General features: G+C 35.8%; 1 protein-coding gene across 1 annotated transcript; it reads left to right on the plus strand.

Annotated features, from left to right (window-relative positions):
• Positions 1-2,718: 2,718 nt before the first annotated feature.
• On the plus strand, positions 2,719-11,824 carry LOC104911707 (cordon-bleu protein-like 1). Its single transcript, XM_010713682.2, has 5 exons — positions 2,719-3,002; positions 5,418-5,503; positions 6,103-7,721; positions 9,158-9,343; positions 11,259-11,824. The coding sequence occupies exons 1-5, from the start codon at positions 2,734-2,736 to the stop codon at positions 11,343-11,345; spliced, it is 2,247 nt and encodes a 748-aa protein (XP_010711984.1). The 5' UTR covers positions 2,719-2,733; the 3' UTR covers positions 11,346-11,824.

An 11,824-nucleotide genomic window follows, 5' to 3' on the forward strand; every position in this document is an offset into this window, starting at 1 on the left:
AAAAACTTTTCAAGGAGTAAAGGGCTGAGCAAAACCACTGCCAGGTCTACATGATGTAGTCAGGCTTTCTGGCTTTGTTATTTGCAAGTGTAAAAAGGCATGGACAGAAATGTCATTCTGTTATCTGTTGTATTCTTACAGACTTAAAGGATACATGTAGTTGGTAATGCAGTCATCAGGTATTCACAGTGCCGTCGTGTAGATTTTAACAATGTTCTTTTAGATCTATTTAAAACTCAGTGACTAATGTTCATAGAGAATCAATTGCACAAGACAAAAATGCAGTTTATGTTATATACATATTTACATAGAAAATACATAGGCAATAAGAGTGCAATATGTATCCAGTGTTGCCAGAAGTAATTCTTAGTGATATGTTGCATATAAAACTCTAAAGAGAGATTTGGAAACAAGTCATAAAATCCGAACTGTTCATTTGCATGATGTAAATGAAGGATGGCTGTTACATGTTGTGAATGAATTTGGTATATAAACACTTCATTCTGCTGCAGCACTGGCAGCCCAGATCTGCTAGTAACAGTTACAGACTTAAAACTGCTAGATGAAACTAACTAAGCAAGACTAAGCAAGTCTGATACTCTGCTGACAATGCAGTAGAGAGAGCACTTTATAAAAAAGTATGTAGGATTGCTTTTTGTTTTTGTTATTGTTTGGAATTATACATTTGTAGTTTAGATTTGGAAGTGATCCTAGCACAGCAAGGGATGGACTTTCATGTAAGATGAAAATCAGTAGGATCTCCTACCCACTCAACCAAAGTTCCAATCCTATCAGTATAGGAATAGAAACTTACTTGCTAACTTCATCTTTGTAATACTTCTTCAGAGCAAGAATGACAGAGATGACTGCATTGATTAGGCATAAAGCCATAGCAACTCCAGAATTATTCTGTTTGTCTTGTTAGAAATCCTGGCTGTGTTTTATTGTATAAGTCAAGATTCCACAAAGTATTAGACTGAAGGTCTTAGTCTTTGTTCTATGGTTCCAACAACATTTTACTTGCTGATGGCTCAAGGTCCATGGCATCTAGGAGCTAACCTGAGCCTCTCAGGTGCTGCAAGGCCACTTATCAATTGTAGTTTTCACTCATTTTCAAGCATAATAGTTGTCACCTGTGAGAAAGATGTGGTCTTGAGAGCTTGTGAGTTAGTCTCAGCAGATTTGATGTTTGCCAGCATTCTGCTATCACCGAAATCTTCCAGGACATTTGGCTGCTTGTATGATTTTATCCCAATTTAGAGATCAAATAGTTGTGGGCGAGGAAGGGAGGAAAAGGGCCTTACTGGTTGTGAAGTCTGAAGAAAACCTTTGATATCAACACATGTACTTAAATAATGTGGAAGGAGGTTCACCTGCACCATTTTGCAATCTTGCTCCTCTTTCCTTGGAGATTTAGGTTACTCTAAGCTAATGACTGTGCTGGAAGAAGAAATGCTTTTGTTCTCAGTGAAGATTTTCTCCAATCACATACAGTTCTCTGTTTTTATTTTCTTTCTTTAGTGATACTTCTGTAGAAATACTGGGTCTGCTGAAGGATAAATGTTTTGGACAGTAAAATTGGTCTAAGATGTTTTTTATTAAAGAAATATGTTTTGGGTTCTGCCCATTTCCAGGATTGCTTGCTTCAAGCTAGTATTTTGTTTTCAATCTTAGCCTTTTTGTAGAGTTGGATTGTGCTTTGAAACTTGCTGATTCAGCCCACTGCAAGGCCTGTACCTAATAGGTATTGATGTATGCAAAGCTAACAGGAATACTCTGCTCAGATCAGAGTGCACTGCTTATATGTTCCAGTAGCTTTCCATGTCACCATATTGCCATATATAGATGAAATTATTGTTATGTTGTTTGTTTTGCAGAATGCAAGTTGCAAAGCTGAGAGGTTAATTGTATGGTCTACCCACTAATACTTGACAAATGTGAATCAGCATCTTGGTGTAGGAAGATTCCTGGCAGGAAAGTAAAGCCAGAGAAAGTCCCTCTGGAAATCAAAAATACTAGATTTATTAGTCTAATATCAGTTGTGCTGTCTTGTGTGTCCTAGACCAATAACTAGACCTTTTTAATTATGGTCTAGCTGAAAATTCCATTATTTTTATGTATTAATGCTTTTCCATATATTTTTTAAATTTTATTTATTTATTTTGCACAGGACAGTGCACAAGACTCATCTAAATGTGTTTTGATATCCTTGGGATGATTATGGGAAAATTCTGATAGTGGTGAACAAGCTTGTTCAAAACATGGACTAAGTTCAGATTTGGTTTGATTTTTAGTTCTCTAATGTACTTACCCTGATATAAAAGAACCATTTATTTTAAACCTCATTGGAGAGCTAATGAAAGCTGTTAGAAATCTGTGTGAAATAAACTGCCTGTCTTCATGATATTTGTTATATATATTTTTATCCATACTAATTCAGTTCTTGAATTAAACAAAGGAAAACATTATGCAGTAGTTACAGATGCAGAAACAGATGGACAGTGGCATGACAATAAGCGTATCTTCATGTAAAAAGAGATATTTGAAAAGAACTAGTATGAGATTGAAACTGACTCTTTATTTTCCTTTTTTTTTTTATTTTTCCCTATATTAAGAGAACTCCTGTTTTCCTTAATCAAACTACTTATGCTGGCTTCACAGTCCTTTTTTATCTATACACTGAAGGTGTGTTTCATATTTTTTTTTATCTTTTTTTTTTTTCCCCTACTCTTTATGAGTTTAGGTGCAAGGACCTCAGAATACAGCCTGGAAGAAATTGATGAAAAGGAAGAGATGAGTGTGCAAGAGGGAGAAGAAAGTGGAAGTACGGATACCTCTCTCAGGACAGAAGAGGCTACTGCAGCCTTCAGCTCTACAGAGGTACCACTGGAAACTGAAAGAAATGATCGTGCTTCATCAGTTCCTGTTCCTGGCACTGTTTCTGTAGACAACTCACAAAGCTTCAAGGAAGAAAAACAAGAAAATATGAGCACAGATGGCAAGTAAGTACGCTTTGTAACAAAGAAAGGAGCATTGGAGAAGGAATGGGGGAGGCAAATAAAATGCAGGGTACTGTTTCATTGTGGAGCATAGAATAGAGAATTGTGAGAAAGGAATGAACTCAATATGCTTAGCTTTCATTGTAGCACATATCTGGATGCAGTAATTCATGAAGCCTTTCAACATAAATCATAAAATGTTCTGCTGGCTATTCTGGTTAGACCATCTTTTCCTTACTTCTAAAACACCCAGACTCTGGAACAGCTGAACCCATCTCTAAAATATCCAGTATTATTACTAGAGCACTTTGCTCTGGAGGGGAAGGGAATGGGGTGGAGTAGAACGAAGTGGATTAATTATTATTTAAAAGTTCATTCATATAGTTGGAGGAAAATAGGTATATTTGCTACGCTGATCTATTGCTCATCTGTTATCTTGCTCTATGTTTTGTTGCTGTTGTTGTTGTTGTTGTTGTTGTTGTGTTTCTTCATCTGTTAACCCCTTGTCTTGACCTATCTTGATTCATCTGCTCTCAGGAAAAAAATAAGAATTGACACATTATTTTCCTTAACCACTCCTTTTCTCTTTTGGTGATGCTGTAACTTTGCCCTGTAGCATTTTTATTAAGCCACTTTTCTGCTTTGCAGGTTCCCAACATGATTTAGTGCCTGGTTCAAATCAATGTTGATTGTTCTGAGTAGTCCCATTGTGTTAATGTAATTCACTATTTATGTGTTTTCTGGGGCAGCTGAACTGGCTACTGCTCCCAATTTAAATTGCAAGAATTATTTTAATTATTATACTGAAACCAAAATATGTGAATGCTAAACTAGCTAGAAACTTTGAAGACAATATAGAGAGCTTTCAATTGAATTTCAAGGGTCTTTCTGTCAATTCAGAGCAAAGTAGGTCCTTGCAAATTCTCTGGTGTTCTGTCCTGAGTACTGTGCCAGTTGCTTGGGTGTGTCTGCTCTGTGAGGAACTATGAGGTGGCACCTCAGCCAAGTGTCAATTTAAGTTCTTTCAGATTTGCAAATTATCAGAGCTGTGTTACTGTGCCAGTTTGGACAACTGTCATGGGGATATTTTCTCACTCCTATCCCCTGACTTGTAATAGCCTTTTGTGGCCTATAATACTGTTAAGTATCATCTAGTATGCACTGCACCGTAATTTCAAAGTTCAGAAATCCTTTCCTTTATGAAGTATCACAGTGATGAGAATGAGAGCTAAAGTTTTTCGGACATTTGTTTATAAAAATCTTCTGGTAATTCGGACATTTTAAGATAGGTCTGGTGACTTTGATATTCTGACATTTCGTAACTTTCTTTTCCTTTTTTGGTTTGCTTTTAAACAATTCAGCCTGTTGCAAATTGTTGCCATTCAGTCTCTTAGCTCTGTTCAAGGAAATGAAGATAGGCAAGAGTTCAGAGGGCAGGACTGAGCTATAACATTCTACCAGCAAATTTTGAAATCTCCTGTTTAGCTGTTGTTGGACATTTACAGTATGTTTTGGACTGTACAGGCAACATGAGAATGGATAATTCATTATTTGAAATGATTCAAAGCAGATGCTTCATTTAATGGCAGTGATTCCTAATGATACATTTGATGTGGCAAATGAATTGGAATCTTCATGACTGTATTAGTTACTACAGGAAATAAAAGTATCACAGAGATAGAAGTTTGAAGTTCTGATAGTTTTTTTTAATGAGAAATTTTAAATATGTTGGCATTTTTCACTTAACTTTTGAAGTCAAATACTCATTATTTCCTGAAAACAGAAGAGAGTTCTTTTCAGCACTTATGCAGTTCTTTTGTCCCCTCTGATCATAGGACAAACATTGCATGCATTTGCAAAACGTTTAATATGCAAGCTCTAACATATTTTATGCATATTTCTTGAAAGGGACAGAACATCTGTTATTAGTATTTCGAAAAGTCTGTACTGCACAGTTCATATGCAGTTGGTGTCTCATGCAGCTCCCTGCAGATTATGCTGGAGACAAAAATCAAAGATGTTGTAAATGTTGGAGGATGTTATAAGACTTCACACTAAGAACGTTGTTAAGTAATGATAAGCCATTGCCTTACTGATTCACTGAAACTTGAGTTTTAACTAGAATGGGGCTTGTTCAGAATGGATGAATAAACAACAACAAAAAAAAACAATGAGGAAAAGGAAAACTGATCACGTTATGCATACATGGCAGAGTGAAGCTGAATGTCATTTTGGTAAAATATCATAGCGGCATTTCCTATCATTTAAAAAAATAATAATTCTGTTTAGTACTCCAATGTTTGGCAGAATTATTTCTCCATCTGTGTTTGGAGAACATTGCCAGTTCTCTTGCATCTTTTCTTCTGTTTACTGAAATGAATGATACCAACATATTTAATGTACTGTTGTGCTTTGCAGAGAGCTACAGACTCAGTTAAGCAGTGACCAAGCTGCATTTGAGAAAGACAGGAAGCTTAGAATTTTGGAACAAAATAAAAATTATGGTGAGTAGTTCCCACTTGTTTTGTTGAAGAAAACTCCTCTATTCCTTTTAAGACAGTTAAAATGCTGTCAACTCTTGAATTGTGATAATCAGATTATTTTCTTTATACTTCCTCCACCTATGGTGTATCTGAGATGAGATGAGATGATAAGAATTGGTAGCACTTTTGTTGTTGTAAAGTTAACAAAACACTTTTGATATTAAAATCATGGAACGGAAGTCACAAAGATGGAACTAAATAAAAATTGCATCTAACTTAATACTGAATAGACTTTGAGTTCACCTTACTGGTTCCTATTATAATCAATGGAAATTTATTGGCACTTTTTAAAATGATCCAATTGTAGTTTTTTTTATTAATTCATGCATGATACCAGAAGGCTGATAATAAAGGAAGAATCCCTGAGTAAGAAGAGAATTATTCAGCAATATTAGGCAAATATAACTATAGTTTTTAAAAGAAAATATTAAGGAAAATAATAATAATAGTGAGGAGCTAGTCCTTGTAGTTAAATTTGTTGGATGTTTGAAACTTAGTGATATAAGTGGGAAGGTTAAACCTTGGCATTTGTATTAATTTCTGGAATCTTTCCTTTAAAGATCACAGTGATAGAACAATCCTTACAACAAATGAAGAAGGGGGAGAAGAGCAAACAGCAAAAATTAAAGCAGTAGATTTTAGAGAAAACAGCAAACTTGAAGTTGACAGACTATCAAACTGCCAAACATCTAAAAATGACATTGCCATAAGTCATAGGAATTACACTCAACTGATTCCGGGAAAGCAAGATCAGAAAACAAGTCAAACCAGCCTGGACACCGTAAAAACTCAGGATGTTGCAATTCAGACAGGTCCATTGGTTAGCAATTTGGGAAGGACTTCACAAAAAGAAATGTTTGTCCCTCAAGACTATGAATCATCCACATTCAAAGGAATCCTTCAACACAATACAGACACAAACAATCCTGGTCTTCGGGTGATGCAAGGAATATGTAAGAATGAAGACATTTCAACAGAACGAAATCTTCAGAGGCATGAAGTTCCATATGAAAAAACAATACCCATGAAAGATGAAATTCATATTTGTACAAATGGCAGTAATGCTACTTCACCAGAAACAATTGCAAAAACTCCAGATGGGTCTCCTATAAGGGGTTACCCTCTTTATAGACAAGACATGAAACCTAAACCTAAGCCTGCTAATGAAATTACAAGAGATTACATACCAAAAATTGGAATGACTACTTACAAAATTGTGCCTCCTCCAAAATCCTTGGAAACAATGAAGAGCTGGGAATCAGAAGCTACAGATTGTAAAGGTCAAGAAGTATCTGCTTCCAAAAACTCTCTGAAGTATGAAGACACCAAAGAATTCATAATGCAAACTGAAATTCCTCATCTTCCAAAAAGTACAGGTTACTTACAAACTGGTCTGCAAAATATACCTGCTGCAAAAAATGATCTGCTGCACAGAGTGAACAGCATTTCTGAACATGGGGTGCCATCTGGAGCCAGGGTTACCACGGAGGTCAATCAAATAGAAACAGTGTCTTCTAAACAGCATATCCCACTGATGCTAAGCTTAAGTAATTCAAATGCTTCTTCTGAGACTCAGGAGAAGTCAAATGCACTAAGTCCTACAACTAAGCCTAGTTCTTTTTATCTGCAGATGCAGCGAAGAGTTTCAGGTCATTATGTGTCATCTGCAATTGCCAGAAGTACCATTTGTGCTCCTAATTCTATTCAAAATGAAGTTAAAAATACAGAGATGGAAAAAAAAATCTCATCACCTGATGAAACTTCTTCGTTACATACAACAAGTAGCTCCTCTTCTCCAGCAGATGAAGAAAAAGATGATGATGGGAAAAAAATTGAATCCTCCACTTCTCCTGTTAAAAACAATAAACCACCAAGTTTTCCCTCCTGTCAGCCAGCACCATTGAACCTAAAAACTCTAAGAACTTTTGCAGTTCCAAAGCCATACTCCAGTTCGAGGCCATCCCCTTTTGCACTTGCTGTCTCCTCAGCAGTCAAAAGATCACAGTCATTCAATAAAACACGTACAATCTCTAGTCTGGCACCAAGAGAAGAATTTCCTGTTGAACACTCATCTGCCTCTTCTGCAGCTGAATTCTCCTCAGCTACCTCCATGCCTCAAGTGAAAAACCCTTCCTTACACAGCATCACGGGAGGGCCACAGAATAATCTAATGGATAAGGTAAACTTTATTACTAATATTTTTTTATCATTGATCCGCTGTGATGTCATCTTCAGCAGAGCAGAGACTTTGGCTTATCTTTCAACTGCTTGCTTATCAGAAATGCTGTACTGATACAGTGTGAACAACCTCTGGTGTTTGGGAGTAGCACAGCATTGTAATGAAGTACTAGAAAAAAGGGAATACTAGCTAAGATGAAAACAATCTCATTCTGAGTACTAGTAATAATTACTTCTTGCCATAACTAGCATCTAAAATTTGGAAAATTTTTGTGGTGTTTTGTGTTTGTGGTTTTTATTGTTTGGTATGTTGGTTTCTTTAATTTTGAGTAGTGTGATGAATTTTGGTTCAAGTGACCATGGCAGAAACACTTGAACCAGGCATAACTGAGTGAGAGAAACTTTAAAAAAAAAAAAAAAAAAAAAGTCATAAAAATCAACTAAGGTATTAATGTTGCAAATGTGTAGATGGAAATATACCTTAATTCAGAGAGCTGTTTCAAGCTGTTCTGGGAGCTTGACATATCCATAAACCTGTGATGTGTAGATGCTGGCTGTCCTGCATATTCTGTACAGATCTGCAGTATTCTGACAAGAAGCAGTACTATTTGAAACTCTGTTTTTATAATGACCGTTTTCTTCAGGCGTGGAAGTTAGAGGCTAATCTTTGTTTGAGAGATTCAGAATACACTAATGCTTTTTTTCCTCTCTGCTTGCGGTTCAAAACATATTGACAAACTTTCCAGAGTGGCTTCTTCTGGAATGTTTTATGCCAAATTTAGATTTTTCACACAAATGCATTAGTAAAATAAATGTTGAGGTGATTATGGCTTTTATCTGGGAATACTGGAAACTGATCTTTGTTAGATGTTTCAATTCTCAAGCAGTGCTAATTATGCTACAGTGTGGTGTCAAGGGACCTAAATTTAGGTGGTGACATTTTGGAGTAAAAGCCTGTCAAGTCATCAGGAAAAAAAAAAGCAACAAAAAAACAATGGATCTCAACCAGTTGTAATGCTTGAATATTTTCCTGTTTACTTGAGATATAATTTCAAGTTATAAAATCATGGGGTTCTTGAGTGCTTGATTTATTATTTTTATATTTATTTTTCCTTTTGGAATATGTTTTTTCCATATCATATCACTTTGTGGTATCACATGCTCATCTTGGAGGAATTACTTCATCATTTTAGTAAGTTTTGTAAGTTCCTTTTGGCTTATATCTTTTTTGTTGCTGATAAATTGAAGATCAGTTCCCAGAGCTATAGTAGAAACGTGGTTAATACCTGAGATCTTGAACAAAGCAAATATTATAGTGGCACAGTTTGATATGTGACCTCCTGTGAATTGACTTAGTTTTTTCCTTGCTGCTAATTAGCTAATTAACATTAAAGGATGTTTGTTTGTTCTTGTCCTTCTCACTTCCTCTGTTTCTAGAAAAGCAGCAATGTGAGCAGTATTGAGCAAAAGATTCAGGCACAGTCAGGTGCTTCACCTGACCACCCACGCCCTGTCATTATGAGACAAACCTCAACGCCAGTCCAGCGCTCTGACCCAGAACAGATCCACCAGAGCTTGCTGGCTGCAATCCGCTCTGGAGAAGCTGCTGCCAGATTGAAAAGGGTGAGTTTTTGTTATTGCATCCATCACAGTGAACTCATGGTGCTTCCTTCAAAATTACCATATTAATGCCTGACACTAAATGCAGTTAGCTTGGACATGAAGAGCTATGAATGGGGTCTCCTAATGGGAAGGGAGGTGGGAGGAGAGTTCAGTTTTGCAGAATGAACTGGTGAATGCATACGCAGCTTTGTACGTTCATATATTCAGATAGCACAAATATATGATTTTAAGCACATGCTAAGCAGCTTCATCCTAGACTCGAATTAGCTGCAGTCTTTTCTAGTCAGGTAGATAGAAGTTTTGAATATTTCTTTTTTCTAATGATTAGACTTTATCAGTTACATTCTTAGTAAATGTATTTCAAGCCTCCTGCTTGATATCATTAATAAGATATTTCTCAATGTTTTGTTGATAGTCCTGGTAGGACTGTTTTCCTTCACTCCCTCAGGTAAAAATTGATGATTGGTTTCTGTCTCCTAAAATGCACTCTCACAGGGTAAAATAGTGCAGACTTTAAAAATCTATTGTTTTAGATTTGCAACCAGACAGTTTAATGATAGTCTCACACAAAATTCTCTTGACTCAGCATTAATATTTTGCATTCTATATTGAAGAATAATTTCTCATTGCAGAAACTTAAGAAACTCAGTAGGTTTTGTTTTCCTTCCCTTTCCCACCTGAAACTTGAATAAAAGCAAGTAAATTGTTGTGGGCAGATGTGAGGGTATTTTAAAATTATTTTTAATGGAAATCTTTTATTTCCCCTACGATCAAAATATGTCAGTTGATGGGTAGATATTAGAATCGCCTGTTTTAAATACCTGAGGTTTTGATTCAGCATTGCACTGCAACAGTCTCTCTTTGACCCACAGAGTCCTTACCAGTCGTACATTTATGTATGGTGTTACAAAGAGTGAACTGATGACTAAAAACCTTTTTCTCCCATCCCTCTCTCACTCTCCTGTGAGTGGGAGATGTTCTTTCCCCATGTAGCATTTGTAGAGACTTAGGGTGAGGAAAGGAAAACCAATTAGAATGAAAGGCTGTAAGCATGAAGAAAAGCATGCTGTAAGGTAGAAAGACAAAAAAAAAAAAAAAGTGGGGGAAGATCTGTCAGGTGCCTGCTTCTGTCTTTACCTCTCACCATATTCTCTATTCTTTCAGCAATACGAGGGAGTCATTTAGTGAAAAGGGGGGGGGAAGCTGGCACCACTGTCCAAATCCTCTTTTTTCCATTTTACTTAATAAGTTGTCAGTATGCAATGCCAAGATCTGTGGCCTTTTGTGTTTCTGTCCTTTTACGTTGAATAGGACCCTCAGTAATTACAAACCTAAAATGGGTCAACTGAGGTTTCTTTTTAACTATTTTTCTCTTCAGAATGTTTTCATTTTGTTTAGTGAACTCCGTGCTGTGGTATGTTGCTCGCATGGCCCTCATTAACTCCAACTGGAGTTACTGGTTTATGCAGCTACAGTGAAAAACAGATCTTTGCTATCTATCCTTAAAGTTGTTTGCTCCAAGAAACATTCCTCTGTCATAAATGGATGTCAGATTTTGTTATAAATCAGTTCTATTCAATATTTTATTTAAAATATTTGTTTTGAATGATTTTTTTCATATATTTCTTTTCAACCAACTCTGGAGATTGACAAAAATTTACATGCTTTTAATAGTTATGCACTGAACTTTTTGAAAGGAGTGTTTGAAATTACTTAAAAACATACTTAATTCTACTTCAGCATATGTGCTTTGTTCAGAAGTGAGTTAGGAGATGGTTCATTGTGTGAGAAGAACACTAACTGAAGGAACAGTATCGCACTTTTCTTAAATTAATACCCTGTAACATACTCCAGACAGAAGCATGTTAAAAGTTAGGTTAATATTTCCTTTTTCTCTTTTTTTCCCTCCATCCAGGTTGGTCCTCCATCAAACATTGTATCTGTCAATGGAAGAGCCAGGCTTAACCATTTGTATTCCACAGAAGCGAAAGCGAATCACTAGATATTACGCCAAATATTTTGCACTTTACTACTGCTTCATAGGCCACCTTAACAGTAACTACCGATTTTTGAAAGTGATTAGTATATTTTTATCAGTTGATATAGGAATATGACACTGAGTTCCTTTGATGCCTTGGAAAAGATTATTAGAATATGTAAATTATGGTAATAATTTTCTCTATATAAAGCTGATTATGCTGCTAAAAAGGTTTAAGAGAAGGTGCAGATGAGCTCTGCTTATGTTGGAATGAATAAAAAATATGTTGATTTCAGCCTTCAAGACAGAACAAATGTAGCAGTATGCTGAAATTACAGATTTAAAGCAATCTAGATTTTAGATCATTAATTTTCAATTGTGTATTACTTTAACAGATTGTATGAATTTAAATCTACCACATGCTGCCTCCATATTACTTTGTTAAATTAAATTTGTAATTAGTAGAAAACTATATGTGATACTTTTGTTCCTCTTAAAAAAAA

This window comes from Meleagris gallopavo, chromosome 7, assembly GCF_000146605.3.
Source record: "Meleagris gallopavo isolate NT-WF06-2002-E0010 breed Aviagen turkey brand Nicholas breeding stock chromosome 7, Turkey_5.1, whole genome shotgun sequence".
In the NCBI taxonomy this organism is placed as follows: Eukaryota; Metazoa; Chordata; class Aves; order Galliformes; family Phasianidae; genus Meleagris; species Meleagris gallopavo.

What these genes read in the sequence shown, in the direction of transcription:
- LOC104911707 (XM_010713682.2), top strand. Translation starts at nt 2,734, where the DNA reads ATGAGTTTAGGTGCAAGGACCTCAGAATACAGCCTGGAAGAAATTGAT. An exon ending in AATATGAGCACAGATGGCAA is followed by an intron (nt 3,003 to 5,417) that starts GTAAGTACGCTT and finishes TGTGCTTTGCAG; the next exon opens with AGAGCTACAGACTCAGTTAA. An exon ending in GGAACAAAATAAAAATTATG is followed by an intron (nt 5,504 to 6,102) that starts GTGAGTAGTTCC and finishes TTTCCTTTAAAG; the next exon opens with ATCACAGTGATAGAACAATC.